Source organism: Colobus angolensis, unplaced genomic scaffold (genome assembly GCF_000951035.1).
Source record: "Colobus angolensis palliatus isolate OR3802 unplaced genomic scaffold, Cang.pa_1.0 Scaffold432, whole genome shotgun sequence".
NCBI lineage: Eukaryota > Metazoa > Chordata > Mammalia > Primates > Cercopithecidae > Colobus > Colobus angolensis.
The window spans coordinates 117,144-137,978 of record NW_012117733.1 but is presented as its reverse complement, the minus strand read 5'-3'; the positions used below and the strand labels follow the sequence as shown (position 1 = coordinate 137,978).

The 20,835-nt window shown below is 43.6% G+C and overlaps 1 protein-coding gene across 2 annotated transcripts in view; it reads right to left on the bottom strand.

The window, feature by feature from the left end:
* SFMBT2 (Scm-like with four mbt domains 2) overlaps positions 1 to 20,835 on the bottom strand; it is a 255,408-nt gene that overhangs the window by 191,406 nt on the left and 43,167 nt on the right. For both annotated transcript variants that reach the window (XM_011957050.1, XM_011957049.1), the window contains exon 4: positions 19,685 to 19,925. In XM_011957050.1, coding sequence (XP_011812440.1) covers positions 19,685 to 19,925 — 241 coding nt within the window. The remainder of the gene's footprint in view (positions 1 to 19,684; positions 19,926 to 20,835) is intronic.

Sequence of the window (20,835 nt, the reverse complement as noted above, 5' to 3'; positions counted from 1 at the left end):
TAGCCAGGCATGGTGGCAGGCGCCTGTAATCCCAGCTACTCAGGAGGCTGAGTGAGGCAGGAGAATCGCTTGAACCCAGGAGGCGGAGGTTACTGTAAGCCAAGATTGCGCCACTGTGCTCCAGCCTGGGCGACAAAAGCAGACTCTGTCTCAAAACAAACAAAACAAAAATGTGTAGCTAAATGATCTGTGACAGAAACTAACTGTCCCCCCGGGCTTTTTTCCCTCCCTTCTTTGTTTTAGGAAAAGCAGCCTCCCCACCCCAGGGATTTTAGCTAAGAGGAGCCGCACAGCTACGGGGTACCTTTCCCAGTCTCTTTGCAGCTAGATAGGGCCTGGTGGAATCCCAGGAGACCGAGTTTTGCTAGTGGGAGGGGAGCTGCTGTCCCCAGTCTCTCCCTTTCCCTCTTTCTTGCTGGGCCACTTGGAGGAGAACCAGCCTTCCACCATGCAGACATGGCATTTGGGAGAAAGAGCAGTAAACTTCTAAATTAACTTGAGCCACAGCATTTTAGCGCCTTTTGGGAACAGCAGTTGTAATCCTAACACATAAACGACACCATCAAAGCCCTCACATGAGCTGGACGCAAAAATCCCTCAGGAAAAGGGGAAATCTTGAGAAAGAAAAATAGAGTCCAGAAAGAAAGGATAAAAGGGACCATGAAATTTAGAAGGAAAAAAGAAACCCGCAAAAATGACCAAATCTCTTTGTTTTTAAAAAACTCTTAAAAATCTTTGTAGTGTTTGAACACAGTATTCATATGCAGGTAGAGTAGAAAGATGCTCCTCTAAATGGAAAACAGTTTCTTTTGTTAGCAGAAAGAGGAGCTAAATTGGGAAATTAAGCAGGCAAGCATCTCAAAAAAAGTTAAATTTTATCTAAACATACTGTACTTTGATGAGAAAGGGCCACAGCCAATTATGGTAATAGAATTTTTAATTGACACTTATTTGCTGGTTAGTTATTTATGTTAACACTCACCCTGCAGAATCCTTCAGAGAAATTCACCCAAGAAGGGCACATAAATACGTACACTTAACTGAAAAAACCATTAACGGTACTTACAAATCTAAATATCCATTTGGGATCTAAAATTAATTTTGATGGGCTAACAAATTGCACATTAGATGTATAGATGAAAAACGTAAAGTACATACTGCTTTCTTCATTTCACAAAACAAATCTAATGAAACATTACTCCAAGTAACGCTACACCAGGCATATAAATCATCATCATCTCTTCATCCCTACGAGTCAATAAAACATTTGAACAAGAAAAGACATTTTAAAAACATTTTATTTTCTTTGGAGCTCTTCAAAGAGTTTGGGTCGGTTTATGTTTGAGGGTGGTCGGGGAGGTTCGTGTGGGATCAGGGAGTTGTTTCACTTTGTGATGGTCTCAAAAGAACAAGTTGTGAGACATCCTTTTCTAAGAAATATGTTGAACAGAAGCTAATGACTTGACATCACTCCCTATTATGAAAAAAAAAATTACAGATCGTTTTAATGGCTATAACTTGTTCCTATAATCCATGATGGGCTTTCGGGGGCTCTTGGTAACCACTGTGTAAAGGTCATTAAGGGCTTTTCAAAAAAACTGGCATTGTTTAATCAACTCTGCTTAACAGCTCTGTTAGTTGATAAGAAATCATCAGAAAAATTAGGAAAACCCTCAAAATCATACTAATCTTCAATTCTTTGATACTTCCTCTGATTAAATCTCCTTGGAAATACAGGGTAACCACTGTAAATTCTTGCTGCATATCCTAAGAACATTTTAAAAGACAAACATTTAAGCCTCATGTTGTATAATCATTCTATCTTCTGTTGGATATAACCAGATTTGTGCTAATATTCAGAAAGCAGGCACATTGTTTTAAAAAACTGCTTCCCATCCATCCTTTTTGAGAGAAAGGCAACTTCTCCAACACAAACGCTGTTTGGCCTGGATATAAGCTCTCTGGTACATTTCAGTTTCCGTGAATGGCAGGGAACCTGCCACTGTCATTTCTGTAGCCTCAGGCTCTCAGGGTGTTCAACTCCTTAGAAGTGGTAAGTTCGGTGTCTTGTCACCACCATGACAAGGATGAGACCTCCACAAAGGACATTTGGATGAGAAACGGAGAGAGCCCTGGCCACAGAGATCCCAGGTCAAGAATGGTCACCCACCCATTCTCTACCTCTCCGACTCTGTTTTCCTTCTCACTCCTAAGTCTCATGAATCTGTGACGAACCTCCCTGTCCATTTTTAAATCCCCTCTCTTGAAATCACAAGAATCACAGAAACTTTCCATAACCTCAGAGATCATAAATGTGAAAATGATCTAAAACAAAACAGCCCAGCATCAGTCAAAGCTGTTCTGCTCAATCTCCAAATGGTGTGGAATATGGTACGTGTGATGGAACGCTCAGCACAGACTGCCTAACTCTGCAGTCCTCCAGAATTTCACTCCAACACAGTCTCAGGCTTGATTCAGAACCACCATGTCAAACTTAAAGTGGACAGAACACCCTATGGGCAGGACAGGATGCAGTTTGGATCCTCTCACTTTCAATCCCTGGCTCTTTTTTTTTTCTTTTTTTTTGGGGGGGGGGAGGACAGAGTTTTGCTCTTGTCACCCAGGCTGGAGTGCAGTGGTGTGATCTCAGCTCTTACTGCAACCTCCGCCTCCCAGGTTCAAGCAATTCTCCTGCCTCAGCCTCTCGAGTAGCTGGGATTACAGGTGCCTGCCACCACGCCTGGCTAATTTTTTGTATTTTTAGTGGAGACAGGGTTTTGCCATGTTGGGCAGGCTGGTCTTGACCTCAGGTATCTGCCTGCCTCAGCCTCCCAAAGTGCTGGGATTACAGGTGTGAGCCACCGTGCCCAGTCCTCAATCCCTGACTCTTTTATCCACGTCTTGCTTCCTAAGACCCTCAGCGTGAGACCACGAATGTCTGTCCCCTGCCCATCACCAACTGAGGACACTGGGATTTCAAGGACTGTATTTGATGGACTGAAGATGCCGATGCAAAAATCATCCAGTGTCTAGGATGTCCCTATGGGAAGCCAACTCTCAAAGAGGCAGGAAGGCTATATCGGCACCTCATAGGCACATGCTGACATTCAAGGAGCCACTCAGACCCACACACCAGCTCCCTCTCCAAGCTTGCTTCATTCAGGGCCCTGGGAAGTGCTGCCCACAGTCCCACCCCACAGCCCTCTTCCCATCATGTTTGGAGCTCGGTCATGGCGGCAAAGTCAGCCTCGATCCTTCCTAATAAGTTTCCCAGACTCCTGCCCAATCGTGTCTTAGTTCCTAGATTTTTTTTTTTCCCATGGGGTACATCCTGCTGATGGGATCTTGTCAATCCTGCTGATGAGGACTTCTCTGTTCTGGCCAGTCCCAGTCCCCAGGTCTGAGGCATGCAACCTGAATTGTCCATCTGGAGGCACATTCCACATGCTGGGACCTTAACACTTCATCTTAGAAAATTAGAAAATCGACAGCAAAAGATATCTGAACTATCAGCTGTGACCCCACCCAGCCACCCTTCTGGGCCTGCCTTATTCTGCACCCATGATGGTTCTAGCATCTGTCCTCTGCCACACTTTAGTGCCATCTTGCTTCCTCCTGACAAATGCCTTCCCAAAGTGGCCATGAACTGGCCACGACAGCTCGCTACATCTTGAAATACAAATATGTTTAGTTTTTGTGTAGCTTGTCATTGCTCCAGGCTCACTGTGTTGGTTTACGGAGTTCCCACTTTTAGCAAACTGGAATATACTTTAAGTCTGCATGACAAAGAAGAGAAGAGTTCTACCATAGCTATAATAATAATACATTTCAACTCCTAGAACAGCAGGTTTTCACAATCTTGTTTTTTCTCCGTGCAAATCCCCCTGAGGTTAGCCTTTGCTGTTGCCACCTACTTGGTAGATATCAAAGAAATTTACAACTTTTTGGAGGATTGAGTGTCATAAATCAATTATTCTGCTTTACTATGCAATAGCTGGCAATTCCCTTGGTGGTAACCACACACACCCTCTGGATCTGTGGATGGGGCTATCTGCTCCTCTGTTAAATGGCATCAGATTGCTCTACTGTTGATACCATTTTTCCCAGCTCCTCTACCTCCTTCCTTGCAATTGGGTGGCCCGCTAGGATTTACTTGTGATATCAATATGCACGACTAACAGCTGTCTTCTCATGCTTCTAATTTTCTGCTTCCAACATGTGCTGTGCTTCAAAATCAAATAACGTGATTGTTGTCTGTGAATGTGGTAGGATTTGAAAAGGCCCTCCAGTGAATAATACACAAACACTAGTACTAATTAGTTTTGTGTGTTGTTGTTTTTGCATGGAGGCTTTGTTCTTTATTCATTTAACAACTGCTGAGCTTTAACTATGTGCAAGGCATTATAAGAAATCAAAAGGTGAATAAAATACCATCCTTAACCAGAAGAATGAGGATGGATAACAATTGCATTTCTCATTACCACCTTCATTCTTAGCACCGCTCTAAGGAGTTTCCACAAATCCCATTTAATGCACAAAACGATCCTGTAAGGCAGGCCTCATTATCCCAGTTTACACACGGGAATATCGCAGGTCACAAAGTTGAGAGAGAAAATACCTAGCCCAGGTTTGCACATTTAACTAAGTGGTGGCATTAGGATCCGAAATGTGTATTTCTGATAACAAATCATTCACACAGCCTCACTTTCATAAGCAAATGGCTGAGATCAGGTATCCACAAACAATTATAGCACAGAGCAAAAATAATCATTTTAAAGGCAGTATGATCAAAATTCTCTGAGCTCACAGCGCGTAAACAGGCAACTCCTTGACAGTATTCTGGACAGTGGACGTGGCCGGGTGAGGAGCTACTGACTACAGGAAAGACACTATGCCCCTGTGGCTGTATTTCAAGTGCCCTGCGATTAGGGCACAGACACTTCTCCACTCATACGGCCCTTTGTCAAGGCCTATTAAAGCCTCTTACCACAAAAAAAAAAAAAAGGAACAATCTGATAATGTGATGAGGAGGGAACTTTCCATGTGACAGGTTACAGAGAGCGTTTGCCATCCAAGTGAAAGCAAGGTTATGTCAATTCATCACCGTGAAGATGAGGACAGTGTGATGCAAGCAGATGAAGTGGCTGTTTTCTGGGCAGGCCTGAGCCCTCGCTCAGGCCACGTGACTCACACCAGCACTTCCCACCCCGTATGCTGGCCAGAGGAGTCACTTGCTATACAGAACTCAGTTCCAGAGATGCCAGTGTTTTGTTTCAATACCAGCAGAGAGCAGGGGTCTTTCTATTCATCCACAGGCAGATTCTCCCAGAAGGAACGCTCCAGGTGCCCGGGTCAGGTCAGCGCCTGGCTCTTGGAAGTTTCCATAGCAGTTGAACAGACTTCTAAAAACGTTTGGCATAAAGACATGTTGAGACAGGGTCTCACTCTGTCACCCAGGTGGGCGTGCAGTGGTGCAATCAGAGCTCACTGCAGCCTCGACCTCCTGAGCTCAAGCAATCCTCCTGCTTCAGCCTCCTGAGTAGCTGGGACTACAGGCATGCACCACCACACCTGGTGAATTTCTTTTTTAAAGAAGGCATCTTGCTATGTTGCCCAGGCTTAGAGAGACACATTTTAAAATTCAAAAGAAAAGAAATGCTATCTCAGAGAAGTTCTCACCCAGACTAGAGGAGTCATATTCCCCACGCTTCCAGAGATCAGAGTTTCAAATCAGCTCCCAACACCTCTTGCTAAGCCAAGGAGTGAAACAGTCAAGGGCAGGGCAGAAATGACCAACAAATAAATAAGTACACTGGGGGCCATCACAGAAAACATACTTTGCCAAAATTGAGTTGATCACTGAGTACGCACTATCAGCCAAAAGTTGACTATATTACCAGTGTGCTTCAATACAAAATGCTTAATAACAACCATATCATATATTCCCACCCAAAAAATACCAGGCACAGCGTAGAACCCCAATATGCACTGATTGATATTAAAGTGTTTCCATTTCTATGGCAACAGTAATGTGGTGATATAGTGGACCAAATCAGCAGCCAGTAGCCATTTTTACCCATCAACCCAAGATCTTTCTGTCAGCTCTTGTTTCCCTATTAGCAAAGAACTCAGAGAAAGACTTGCAAATATATTACCAAAGGAATCCAATGACGGAAATAGAAGCTCAGCAAATGCTCAATTATGATAAATCCTTCCAAAGCCCTGAGAACGTCTAAGCATCTAAATTATAAAGAAAAAAACATCTTAATGGATGAACGAGAAGGGCTGTGGTTGAGTACCATCTGTGAAAACTGGTCCTCAAACTTTCTTGTTCATATACCCCCCATACAAGAATCTTGAAAACCTCATGTCCTCCCATCATGCATTTTCAATTTGGCATTGAGAAATGTTTCATTCATTTCAATAGTCACAAAGGATATAATTTCCTGTGTATTGCAACTCTGACATTTGGAATAAAACTCCTATATTACTCCCATAAATATACTCAGTAAATGATCTGATACCTTCCATCCTACATTTAAAATTATACATAAAAGGTCAGGCACAGTGGTTCACGCCTATAATCCCAGCACTTTGGGAGGCCGAGGTGGATGGATCACCTGAGGTCAGGATTTCGAGACCAGCCTGCGCAACATGGAGAAACCCTGTCTCTACTAAATATACAAAAAATTAGCTGGGTGTGGAGGCGTGTGCTTGTAATCTCAGCTACTTGGGAGGCTGAGGCAGGAGAATCACTCAAACCCAGGAGATAGAGGTTGCATTGAGCCGAGATCGCACCACTGCACTCCAGCCTGGGTGACAGAGCACAACTCCCTCTCCAAAAAAAAACATAAATAAAACAAAAAATAAAAATAAAAATATACATGTATTAGTACTACTTTAACAGCCTGTATGGAGTTCTTTTTCCTCCCTGAAATTATAGAAGCAGCCTATATCCCCCAGACTCTTATACCAACAGTCTCATAATGTTTATCCTATCCAATTTCTCTGCAACAACAACAAAAAGTAGGCAGTATATAATTCAACTTTTTAAAAAAAATTTTCGACCATAAAAGAAAAATTTTCTTTTGGCTTAGATTATTAAAATTGTCATTAGTCTTGGTCAAAACAATATGAATAACATGGCAGTGTCCACGAGTAAACATAAAAAGATAAACTGGTGTGTCTGGATGCCACAGCTGGCATGGTGGGTATGAGATCTCGATACCTGAGATGGTGGCATCCTTCTCAACCAACGTGGGAGAGGAAAGAGGAAGAGAGGGCGGGACAGGTGGGAAAGGACAGCACTGGTCTATTCTCAGGCAGCTCAGTCTCATGGAAGAGACAGGCCTAGTGGATGTAGAAACTGGCTCCCTAAATCCATTCGTGCCCAAATCATCCTTAGAAAGACTTCTAGTTCACAGGGGCTCTATCTGAACCCTAAAACGGGCCCAGACACACCAGGTGCAAATACAAATGTAGCTCACGTAGCACATGTTTAAGATTTACAAGTTATTAATCAAGCAAACAGGCTTTTAAGTAAAGTATGCTCTGTCCTCCTACACTGACAAATATATCTTCATAATGTCAATCAAAAAGTCTGGAAAAGCACTAGTGCACAGATGACAGAAAGTTGGCAAAAAGCCAGAGATGACTAAATTCAATTATGACAACATGAGTCTGGGTGTTCTGCTGATGGGCCAGCAATGTTTAGATGAGTAATCAAATAAAGACTTACAGAAGTCATAAATGATTATATCTTTATCCCTTTGGCCTTCCTTTCAGCAAAATTAACTATTTAGTTAAAAATCTAGATTTTCACATAATTTATGTTCTAGGCAAAGAAATCGCCTAACAGATTAAAAGATAAAATATCATTATACCCAATCTACTTCATCTTAATTCTTATCATCAAAATACATAAACTGAAGAAAATGCTAAATGCAAACTTTTTAATCATTTTGTTCAAAAATGCTGTTTTCCTTCTAGGTGTCCGACGATTCCAAATGTCCTCCTCCTCTAAGATTCTAAAGTATCTACTAAAATTAACAGGAAAATGCAAATTAAAATTAGTGAATATCAAACATTTTAATTTAAAATATTAAAATAAAACTAAATATTTTATTTTTTCAGCACCAAATCTCATTAAGCGTGTTTATAACGAAATAAAACTATCCACAGTTCTAGCATTCAACATTCACTCAGTTGCCAATGTAAAAAGTCACAATCGGCTTCATCCATGTCACATCTAGGGTTCCAGATTCCCATGTGTGAAAATACTGTGAATTTGGTAAATTCACAGTATTTTGGTAAAATATTTCATTTTCATTTTGTAAAACAAAGTTAATTTTGTTCATGCCTGTAACCCCAGCCCTTTGGGAGGCCAAGGCGGGTGGATCACAAGGTCAGGAGTTCAAGACCAGCCTGGCTAAGATAGTGAAACCCCTTCTCTACTAAAAATACAAAAAAATTAGCTGGGCGTGGTGGTAGGCACCTGTAATCCCAGTTACTCAGAAGGCTGAGGCAGAGAACTGCTTGAACCCGTGAGGCAGAGGCTGCAGTGAGTGGAGATAGAGCCACTGCTCTCCAGCCTGGGCGACAGAGCAAGACTCCATCTCAAAAAAAAAAAAAAAAGCCCCAGTCAACGTATATAACTGTTGGAAATTCTGTACTAATTTCTTCTAGAATAGAAACTGCTCAGCACTATTGCAAAGTGGTTCTTCACTACGTAAAAAATTTATTATATTTGTGCTTTCTGAAAGAAGTAATTTGACCATTAATATATCTTTTACTCTAACAGTGGCAACACCACAGCTCACAAAATCACAGCATTCAGACACAGCTGTTTTTCTCCCAAGGGCACGAGAGATGCGGAGAATCTCTCCGCTTGAGCCTGATGTGTAGGTATAGTTGCTGGGGAACAGTCCTGGAAACCGGATCTGAGGGAGAGGCAGCTCCGTGCTCCTGAATACACGTAGTTGTCTCTGCATTCTCTAAAAGACACACCCCAGGCTGGAGGCCCCTCTCATCCTGGTGGAAGTGTAATGCTAACCTCAAAGGCTGTTCACGTGTTTGTTTTTTCTCAGGGTTGAGGACAGGCCATATAATGATTAAGATGCAGGCTCTCAAAGGAGTTCAAGGCAACCCATGATGAAAGCACACTAGCTACTGCGTTTTTGTTATTATTGTTGTTTTGTTTTGTTTGAGATGGAGTCTTGCTCTGTCACCCAGGATGGAGTACAGTGGCGTGTTCCCGGCTCACTGCAACCTCCGCCTCCTAGATTCAAGCAATTCTCCTGCCTCAGCCTCCCAAGTAGGGATTACAGGCATTTGCCACCAGGCCTGGCTAATGTTTGTATTTTTAATAGAGACAGCATTTCACCATGTTGGCCAGGCTGGTCTTAAACTCCTGGCCTCATGTGATCCTCCCTCCTTGGCTTCCCAAAGTGCTGGAATTACATTACAGACGTGAGCCACCACGCCCAGCCAGCTACCGCCTTTTTAAATGCATGCCACAGAACCTTGTATCCGGAAGTACATCCTCATTAGCAAAATCCCTTGTAAGTAATCCCAGTGGGTACCTGTAGAGTAATAAGTAGTTATGGAAATTGACACTGAACTCAGATAAATCATGGTGGCCCTACTGAGCAGCAGGCAGTGAGCCTAAAAATAGGTGAAATATCTCTGCCTCTTCTTCCTACCCACCTTGTATTGGTTTTCAAGAGAATCTCTGACCTGTCACTCTGACATTTATGCTTTCACAGAATTAAAGATAATCCATGCATTTACTTCACAATCTCTCAAATTGCTACCAGAGCTTTCTGTGAAGGGCATCTATATTCAGAAATATCAACTGAACACTGTCTGTTAAGGCAAACCAGCACAGTGAATCCAAGTGCACACAAAATGTTCCGCCTCTCCAGAAGGCATTAAGATGACACCAGGGCAGAGCAAGTGGGTGATGCAGCTCCAGCTCTGAATTCACGCCTGGCAGGTTTAATTTTATGCGTCAACTTGGCTGGGCCACGGTGTCCAGACATCTAGTCACACATTACTCTGGGTGTTTCTGTGAAGGTGTTGGAGGCGAGTAACATTTAAGTAAGTACGCACTGAGCAGCAGATCGTCCTCCTGCATGTGGGTGGGCCTCATCTAATCAGTCGAAGGCTGGAATAGATTGAAAGGCTGACCTCCCGGGAGCCAGAGGAGATTCTCTAGCAGGCAGCCTTCCGACTTCATCTGCAACACTGGCTTCCCCTGCTTCTGCAGTAGATGGCCTTCAGACTCCAACTGCAGCTTTTTCCTAAGTTTCCAGCCTACAGATCTTCCCCTACTGGATTCTGGGCTCACCCATCATCCACAATCACACGTTCCTAAACGTAACATCTCTTGCTACATATGTATTGATCCTATCAGGTCTATTTCTCTAGAAAACCTTGACTCAAACAATTCCAAATTCACCTCTGAATCATCCTTGGGAACCATCTAAGTTCCCAAGACTTTGAACTGAAGTTGTACTCGCCAGGCTTGAACATGATTCTAGACACAGGAGACAAGTTATGCACAAACCAACCATTCTCTGAGAGCCAGGCTCAAAAAGGCAGACTCTCCCTAATGACCGGCAGAACTGGAGGACTCGAGCTAGAGGCACGACCGTTGGCATGGCTCTGGAATGTTGGCACAGCCCTGGAGGGAAACTCAGTGGAACCCAGCATGGCCCTGGGACATCAGCATAGCCCTGGAATGAAAGCATGGCCCTAGAACACCTGCATGGCCCTGGAACAGAGGCATGGCCCGAGAATATCTGTACAGCTGTGGAACGGAGACATGGCTCTAGAACATCAGCATGGCGCTGGAACATCTGCTTGGCCCTGGAATGGAGGCATGGTGGCCCTGGAATGAAAGCATAGCCCCAGAACATCTGCCTGGCCCTGGAATGGAGGCATGGTGGCCCTCGAATGGAGGCATGTTGACCCTGGAATGGAAGCATGGCCCCAGAACATCTGCATGGCCCTGGGACACCAGCATGGCCCTAGAACATCTGCTTGGCCCTGGAACGGAGGTATGCCCTGAAACATGGAGCCATGAGAGGAGACTTAATAAGAAGCAGCAGGGAAGTCAGAGGCTTGTATAGGAGGCCAGAGCTGGAAGCACAGTGGGAAAAGCTCCCCAGTCCAACAAACTAGAGGACGGTCAGCGGCACAATGAAGAGTGAACAGGTGGAGGTGGAGGGGGAATAAAGGGAGGTCAATGAGGAAGGGTCAAGCCTAGAGCAGCCAGATGTCCTACAGGCTGAGCTGTGCCCAGGGGGGCTTGTCTGTGTAAAGGTGACATGGGGCTTCCCTTGCAAGTGACAACCAAGGATCATTCAGGACATTCCAGGGTCCACCCAGAGCAGGAACGGGGCTGGATGGGAGCTGAGCCCTCCACACACCCAAGGCAATGATCATCTGAGCTGCATCTGGAGGCGGCCAGGGCCAGGATCCTTACAAGGGGAGGTAGGGCACCAAGGGAGGGAGAGGCCAGATGAGTTGGAGGCTCTGACAATTTCGGAAGTGAAGGAGTTAACATGGAGGCAAAAATCAGCCACAAGGCCATGGAAACACACAGCACCAACTCCCCCTCGAATTCCACTCAGAATCAAACACATGCTTGACTTAAATTACATATGTTGCTGGGTTGAGAAGCAGGAGAAAATAAATTCATTTATGACTAGCACTAAAAAGGAAAACCTTCTAGTCACTGCTTCGTGCTTACAGTTTTCATGTAGTGCAGAAAAACCCAAATAGCATCTGATGCAATTTACATAACTTTACATAATCTCATGGTTACCATTCGGCAAAGAACTTCCAGACCGCATCTCTTCCATTTATTTGCCGCCAAAAAAGACAAGTTGGAAAATATTCTGGACGGCAGCTTTCTACCCTACTCTTAAAAATCACCAAGAAACCAACTCTACAACGTTTCTCAGTGATATTCAGTCTGACCATTCTAATCTAAAGTCTTAATGATATCATCTAATCAAGAAACAAATATTTATAGACCCCCTGCTATTTTCAAAGCATGGATTTCAGAACTGGCCAGAATCCTCTTAGCTTAAAATCTACTTCAAACTGCCTGATCGGGGAACAGACACACTTTCTTCAACTATGAAATAAAAATAATACCAGCCACTTCATAAGGATGTTCTGAGGACTGACAGGATTAAATGTCATTACCCAGTACCACAGGAGGTGCACACAAAAATAACTTCTAATTGGAGAGCTATGACACAAACAGAATGAAATTCGTGATTCATTCATTCACTGTTCAAGATGACCAAAGACAGTGTGTGGGGCCAGGCACGGTGGCTCATGCCTATAACCCCAGCACTCTGGGAGGCTGAGGGAGGCAGATCGTTTGAGCTCATGAGTTCAAGACTGGCCTGGGCAACACACGAAGACTCCCTTCTCTACAAAAATACAAAATTAGCCAGGCATGGTGGTGCGTGCCTGTAGTTCCAGCTACTCAGGAGGCTGAGGTAGAAGGATAGCTCGACCTCGAGAGGCAGAGGTTGCAGTGAGTCAAAATCACGCCACTGCACTCCAGACTGGGTGACAGAGTGAGACCCTGCCTCAAAAAAATTAAAATAAAAAATAAAAAAGAGAGTATGTGGCATATTGTGAGTAGCAAAAAACAAATACAAACACTGAACAGGGATTTCTGGGGGGAAAAAAAACCATTCATTTTTTACTCGTAGACAAAGTTATTCACCATTACCTATATGAAGGGTTTTGATTCATCGGAGGACTCTTTTATGATGTGATGTGTAAATGACAGAAATTAAAATTAAATACTGTTTGCACCAACAGTTACAAACACACACATACCTACTCTCTCTGTCACACACATCTACAAGCCAAGCCCATCCTGGTCTACACCGTGATGAATGTGTTCACAGACTCTCTACTTGATCAGACAGAATTCAAAACCACGGGAATTGTTGTAGGTCTATTCAGTGCCTACGGAGAAAGGATTACTTTGTTTCCTACCTGAATGTTCCTTCTTTCACACACCATCATCAAAAATGGTTTTTTGACAATACAATACTAGCTCACTTTTTAAAATATTTATTTTAAAAGTTTAGAATATTTAAATATTTTTTAATAAAATATCTAACTATGACTTTTGGTTTATTTACAGACATACTTGTCAAATAATCCTACCCTTTTTTTACCAATGTGTTCTGCTCTCTTTATACAAAGCTATCTAATATTTAATGAGTGTCTCTCTGCTTGCCTCAACCCTCGGTGCCCAGTTAGGATTCATTTTGCTCTTTGAGTTTTTAGCATATGTACTAAATTTTCTTATTGATAAACAAGTGAAACTCCAGTTACAATGTCAGATAGCCAAAGAAAACAATGTGATTAACTTCCCTTAATATTACTAAAGTGTCATTTACATTATAAAATGCAAATTTTAAAAATGGTCAGTCTCATGAAAACATAACCTAATTCTACTTCTCGGAGTCCACAGTTGAGCCATGTCACAGCCAGTTAAGTCCTGCTGTCTGGTCACTTTCCTGTGCCATGTGCCACCTGCCAGCATCTTGTCCTCTACAATCAACTATAGTAAAAATGGCAATTCCCAAAAACAGTCCTAAAACCAGGCTTTAAAACTTGGCAGGAGCTGTCCACATAAACAGAAGGCCATCTTCACACTTTCTCCTCACACTTCATGAATAAACATTCCTTTATTCAAATGAGTTGTATATTAACTAACTCCACTAATTTTGATTTAACTTTGAATGGTAAATCGAGTCATTCTGGCAACGTTGCAGAGTATGCAATTCAAACGACAGAAATTTTAATAACAGGGAAAATAAAAATTAGTGGCATGACTCCTAAGGCACTAAAATTCCAATACTTTTATTGCAGCGGTAGAAAGCACTCATAAATACATCTCCATTTACAAGCCAAGGGGTGTTATTTGGAGTCGCATCATCATACATACTTACCTGCAATCTTCCACAAGCATCCTTTTCAGGGCTCGGCAGGCATCGACTAAATCTCCAAAGCTTCCCAGTCCCACACATTAAGAGGTAATGTTGCTGCTTTTCAATAAATAACAATGAAGTCGTCACTGGATTAAATGATTTCCATATATTCTCACCATAAACAATAATTATTTGGCAGCTGCCCTTTGCGAGCATTGTGTGTGCTTATGAATAAATCAAGTCTTATGGATTTACTAAACCAAAACGTTTTACATTTTGCTCCACTAATAAGAGCCATAATCCTCCGTAGCACTGAGTGACGCTTTAATGTAGTATGTTCCTTAATACTTTTAATATGAAAGATTAGCCCCGATTAGCTCACAAGCAGGAACACTGCTCCCTGAACGGCCAATTGGCCATGGAGCCCGGGTCTCTAAATGCGTGTTTATTAATGGAGCTCTGCCTGCTGATGGGAATCCCCTGGTGATGACATCTCCTGGAGCTGCCGCCATGCTGTTTCTCCTTCCTTGGACCATTTCACAGGCTAATGAAGGCTTGCATTAATTCATAGCTTATATTAATTTAAAATAGCAACGCAGGAAAACATGGGACTGCACGGGGTCCTAGGTGCTCTGTAAAACTATCATCTAAGATAATAAAACCACTGTTTTTCAATGCAGTGACTCCAGGTACTAGAAAACTACTCTGGAGAATCCCAAAGTGTCCTCGAAGATCTGGAGCTCTGCAACCTCCATCTGACAAGGAAAGGCATTCTCTCCCTTCTCCCATGAAACAAGGACAAAATTCGCAAATACTCCCAGGCTGTTATCCACAACCAACTGACTTGACTCAGCTTCTGCTGATTACTCAGCTAAGGACTAAAGACTCTCAGTTCTCTGGTTCCAATGGCGAACTGGGGCCTACAATTCTTTATGGGGGAAAATTCTACCCAGGCACATGCCGTAATTTGCTGACCTAATGACAGCGTCTCCCAATCTGTTAAACTGTCATCACCTCCAACAGTAATTCAGAAACTTGATGTCCGTGCTTTGGACAGATTCCTGGGCTAGATGTCCATGGATCTTAACTCCAAAAAAACTCCATTCCTTGTGCATTATATAGGAAAACTAGCACCCAAACCCTCCTTCCTTTTTTCCTTCACAAGGATCACAAACCTAGGCATTTCCAACTGGAAAGCTCTTTAGAGATTCTATACCACAACCCCCTTGATATGGTTTGGCTGTGTCCCCACCCAAATCTCATCTTGATTTGCAGCTCCCATATTCCCCACATGTTGTGGGAGGGACCCAGTGGGAGGTAACGGAATCATGGGAGCAGGTTTTCCTGTGCTATTCTCATGATAGTGAATAAGTCTCACGAGATCTGACGGTTTTATACAGGGAAGTTCCCCTGCACAAGCTCTCTTGCCTGCCACCATGTAAGATGTGCCTTTGCTCCTCATTTCTAATTTGCTTTCTGCCATGACTGTGAGGCCTCCCCAGCCACGCGGAACTGTGAATCCATTAAACTTCTTTTTCTTTTCTTCTTTTTTTTTTTTTTAAGATGGAATCTCGCCCTGTCGCCCAGGCTGGAGTGCAGTGGCGCAATCTCAGCTCACTGCAACCTTTGCCTCCCGGGTTCAAAAGATTCTCCTGCCTCAGCCTCCTGAGTAGCTGGGATTACAGGCACACACCACCATGCCCAGCTAATTTTTGTATTTTTAGTAGAGACGGAATTTCACCATATTGGCCAGGCTTGTCTCGAACACCTGACCTCGTGATCTGCCTGCCTTGGCCTCCCAAAGTGCTGGGATTACAGGCGTAAGCCACCACGCCCTGCCTAAACCTCTTTTTCTTTATAAATTACCAGTCTCAGCTATGTCTTTATTAGCAGTGTGAGAACAGACTAAAACACCCCTCATGCAAAGATGAGAACCGCAAGAAGGGGACACACCCAAGGAGCTAAGTTAATGGCAAAGGCGAGATAAGAACTCAGATCTTGGGCTGCAACCACGGGCCCCTTCCCTTTCTACCACTCTGACTCCTGGAATCAGTAAGAAAATCTCCCTCTCACCAAGAAGCCTCCCAAACAGAAACATTATGCACCCCGGATTGCTATAACTGCTGTTCATATTCTGCAGTGCCTTTCAAGTTTAACCACAGCAAAGATCGACCAGGTACAGTTGCAGAATTTACAATGGTATCAGCTCTCTAAGACAGAAAAAAAAACACACGAACAAGAACCCTTGTTCAAAAAATAGATTCTACTATTCCCTCCGGAACAACTACCGCCTCTGGCTACAAAGCAATAATTAGTCTGTCCTACAACAATCAATAAAACCTCTTGCCCCATGAACCTGCTATTTCCTGACTCTGCTCTCCATACTAAAGATCTCCAAGTCATATTGATTACCCACTAAATTTTGTTGAGTTCTTTAAAAAAATCACTGAAGAATTCCTCAAATTAGCATAAGTTGTTAACAACTGAATAGACTTTAAATATTTCCATCACATTCATGGTTTCCCTTTTTCCAGGGTTTTCTCATTTTTCTTTTTGAACTTGTCATTTTAAGTGTGGCTGTGTCTTGTCTAATAGCACAAAGTCAGTAGGATACAAATTTGATGGTGTTTCCAAGAATGTGACTGCTGCCACATTTGTCTTCTGAAGGAGAAGGAAGAATTGATTAATAAAGTCTGCCCTCTTTCTCAAGCAACAGCATACATTTTTACCAAATGAACCCATTAGCTCTTAGAGTATTCAGATTCAAGACCCCAGAACTTGTCTCTAAAACTGTTCACTAGAGAAGCTATTACAAAGTGAAATCATTTTACATCCTTTCCAAGGGCCTTTCAAGACTCAAGTGTCAAATTGAAGAGTGAGTCATGAATGTGATGGTAAAACCGTCAGCAACAAGGATGGGGCCTGAGGTTCCCACCCACTCTATGTGCCCCATCTGTGTGCCCTTCTCTTGGTGCCCTCCTCTTGGTGCCCCCAAGCATGTACCTGGCCCCCAGCATGAATGCACCCACCCTGAGTGTGCGGCAGCACAAACATGTGGCACCTGCGTGCAGAGTTGGAGATGGGGGAAGGTCTCTAAATCTCTAACTAGACCTGATATTTCCTCAATATTCCATTAGTACAATTCATCCATCAAGGCTGATTTATTTCACGACGGATCAGAAATCATAGGTAAATTAATCAAACGTTACACCACAGCTTCTCATCTCAGTGGCGGTTTTAATTCAAAGGCAGATCTAACAATGTCACTCAGGACCCGTTTAGGCTGGGTCTGGGGCTGAGTGAATCAAACATTACCAGAAGCATGAGCATGCACTGTGCCTCCCAGGGTGTGCCTCCTGACCCTACGATTTGCTTATGCAGAGCTGGAGTGGGAACTAAAAATAAAACCTGACTTAGTTAACAGCCATTCTCCAGCACTCACCTGAATAGAGAGGCTGGAAATCCAGGCTCGCACGTCCAGAGAGAAGGTGCACAGAGCACTACTGGCAGCTCCAGGAGGAAAGGTGAAGGAGAGCGCACGTGCTTCCGACCTTCATAACAACGACTGTTCTTTCCCTTGCTATTTCAGACTACCATGTGAGCAGCACTTTCACCTTCCTCAGCACATCACTCAATTACTCAGTGAACATTTACTGAGAATTCCTCAAGCACAGGCAGCACGTGCTAGAGCTGCTGTACACAGATGAGTGGGTTCACACCATGCAGCTTACTGTCTTAAGGGGATAAAGTGTACTCCGTTCAAAGAACCACCCAAGTGGAAGTACAGCTGCATCTAAATGTCTACCCACTGATGAAAGGAGAACAAAATGTGATCCATCCATGCCAGAGAATACGATTCAGCCTTAAAAAGGAAGGAAATTCTGACACGAGCTACCATGAGGATGAACCCTGAGGACACTAAGCTTAGGTGACTAAGCCAAACACAAAAAGTGACACAGCATAGGCTTCCATGCATGTAATATGCCCAGAACAGGAAGAAACAGAAAGTACATTAGTGATTGCCAGGGGTTTTCTGGGGAGGGGGAGAATGGGGAGTGACTTTGGAGGTGATAAAAAATGTTCTAGAATTAGATAGTAATAATGGTTGCACGACCTTGTGAAACAATCACTGAACTGTACACTTTAAAGTGGTGAATTTTATGGCATGTAAATTAGATATTGAAAAACAAAAAAGAAAAGACAATACAACTGCAACTGTGATGCACGCTGAAGGTGCAGGCAGCCACGTGGTGCAGATAGGGTATGACCTGGCCTGTGAGCACGGACAGTGTCAACCTTGGTGCAGGAGGAAGAGGGAGCTACGCTGACAGCTGGAGGAGAAGGGAGACGCAGAAAGGAAGGAGGTTCTCGGCACAGGAAAGAGCGGGTGCAAAGACCCAACGCAGGAAGGAAAGAAAGAACAACCTTTTTCCCTTTCTTCAGAGACAATAAAGAATCAAAATATCAGCTAACGCCATGGCAGTGGGTTCAACCCTGACAAACGTCGCATAAATGCAACTCTTGACTTCAGCCATTTTATGACCCCCCTCTTAGCAGACTATCAATTACACATAACAAACGGTAGTTAAAAACCACAGGCTATTCCCAACAATCAGAAAAACAATATATCATAACCAAAAAAAAAAAAAAAATGATAAAGCTCCAATACTGCGAAAGGCTAAGCAAGGTAACTGCTAATACCACGGACAGAATGAACCTAGGGATTTCACCTCTCCAAGTTTACACGTCACTTCAAGATGAAAACAGGCAGCTAGCTACGAAGAGGACACCACACACATTTGCAAGGTGGCATCAAGAGCCTGCAAGTATCACTGCTGCCATTATCATACAATAAAACATAGAGAGTAGTGTGTTGAGATTCACGTACTTGGCTGTCCTCAGTTTTCTCACTTACGGGATCAGACGAATTCCTTCAGTGCATTTATCATGTCCAGCCCATTCTTTTCCAGCAGGCTCTCTCCCCCTCAGCACTGCTGGCAGGCTGAGCCTGGTAATTATTGGTTATGGGGCTGTCCTGTGCACTATGGGGGTTTAGCATCATCGCTGGCCTCTTCCCACTAAATGGTAGTAGCAACTCCCATAGCCCTGACCAAAAATGCCTCCAGACATTGCCGGGTGTCCCCTGGGGGGTAAAACTGTCCCCATAGAGAACAGTGGCTTTATAGCAACTAAACTGATATCTATATGGGTTTTGACCATTCCCTTGAGACCAATGTCGTTTCTCTCATCTGTGTGGTTTTCTGAAAGCTTGACACCCTGACAGCCTCCCAAGAAGACAGATGAAAAGTGATTCGAGAAGCCTGCTTAAGACGCTCCATGTTACTGTTCAAAATGTCGACTTGCTAAAGCAGAAGAAAAGCAACACGGCCAATCGCAGAACACAAGACCTCAAATCCTGATGTCCTTTCAGCCTTCCTTTCTTACCCTCCAAAAGTAATTTAAGGATTAGGCACATTTTCAGTTCCTAAAAGCCAAGGCTGGCTCCATTGTCAGCACCAGCTCTGACATCCGAAAATGGACCGATCTCCCTCCAGCTAAGGAAGCCTGAGAAACAACTCTGAAAGAACTGTGAGACCTTTGCAATAAGACCGTTAAGGATTCTGTGCAAGGTTCTCTCTGCTCCTTGCAAAACTACAGGCATTGTGAAGGATGGCGGCTTGTAAATCGAAGCCTTTGAAACGGGGGCTCACCGTCCGGGGGCATCAACACCTTGTTGTTCTGTGTGCACCACCCCACGGGGTGCAAATCCGCTATGACTACGTCACACCAGAAGTCGGCCCTGCGGTCCTCCCCGTAACCGCAGTAGCGCAGAAGCAGCAGCTGCCCACACGTGGTGATGATCGTGGCCACCCAGTAAGTGTCTGGGTTATTCTTATTGGCCACTTCCAATTTCATTCCTGGCTGGAAGTTGCTCTGAATGCTGATTTCAACCTTAAGGAATCAGAAATAGAGAAAACCCGTTACTACCCTAGACACATACATCCAGAAGATGACAAAAACCACTAAAAACCATGGCACTTAAAAACAACTCTCCTGGTGCTCTAAAACAGGCATATATTTATCTAAGTAATATATTATGGAAGCCACAAATGTAATGCTAAATTTTACATCTGCAGCCAGCCACTTTAAGAAAAAAAAGGAATAAATTTAATTCTACCAATATATTTTAACCCAATATATCCAAAATATTATCACTTTGACATGTAATCAATATAAAAAACATTAATGAAACAACCAACTTTCTTCTTCTTAAATAAAGCCTCCAAAACCTGGTGTGAATTCTACACTCAGAGCACATCTGAATGTAGACTACACACTTTTCACAGGCTCACAAGGACCACGCGATAGTGGCTATTCCACGAACAAACATGGCCCTAGAAAATGGATTTGCTTTTTTTTTTTTTTTTTTTTTTTCCGAAAAAGATTTTTCTTTTTTAGCCCAGGCTGGAGTGCAGTGGCCAGATCTCAGCTCCCTGCAAGCTCCACCTCCCGGGTTCCTGCCATTCTCCTGCCTCAGCCTCCCGAGTAGCTGGGACTACAGGCGACCGACACCACGCCCGGCTAGTTTTTTGTATTTTTTAAGTAGAGAGGGGGTTTCACCGTGTTAGCCAGGATGGTCTCGATCTCCTGACCTCGTGATCTGCCCGTCTCGGCCTCCCAAAGTGCTGGGATTACAGGCTTGAGCCACTGCACCCAGCCTGGATTTGTTTTTTAATTAAGGGTTACAGTCTATAGATATCTACCAGCCCTCACTCCCAGAAAAAGCTATCCAGCCTGGTGGGTCTTAACATTGCAAAGCTGACATATCCGCTGTCCATAAGTGGCCACTGCTTAAAGGAGA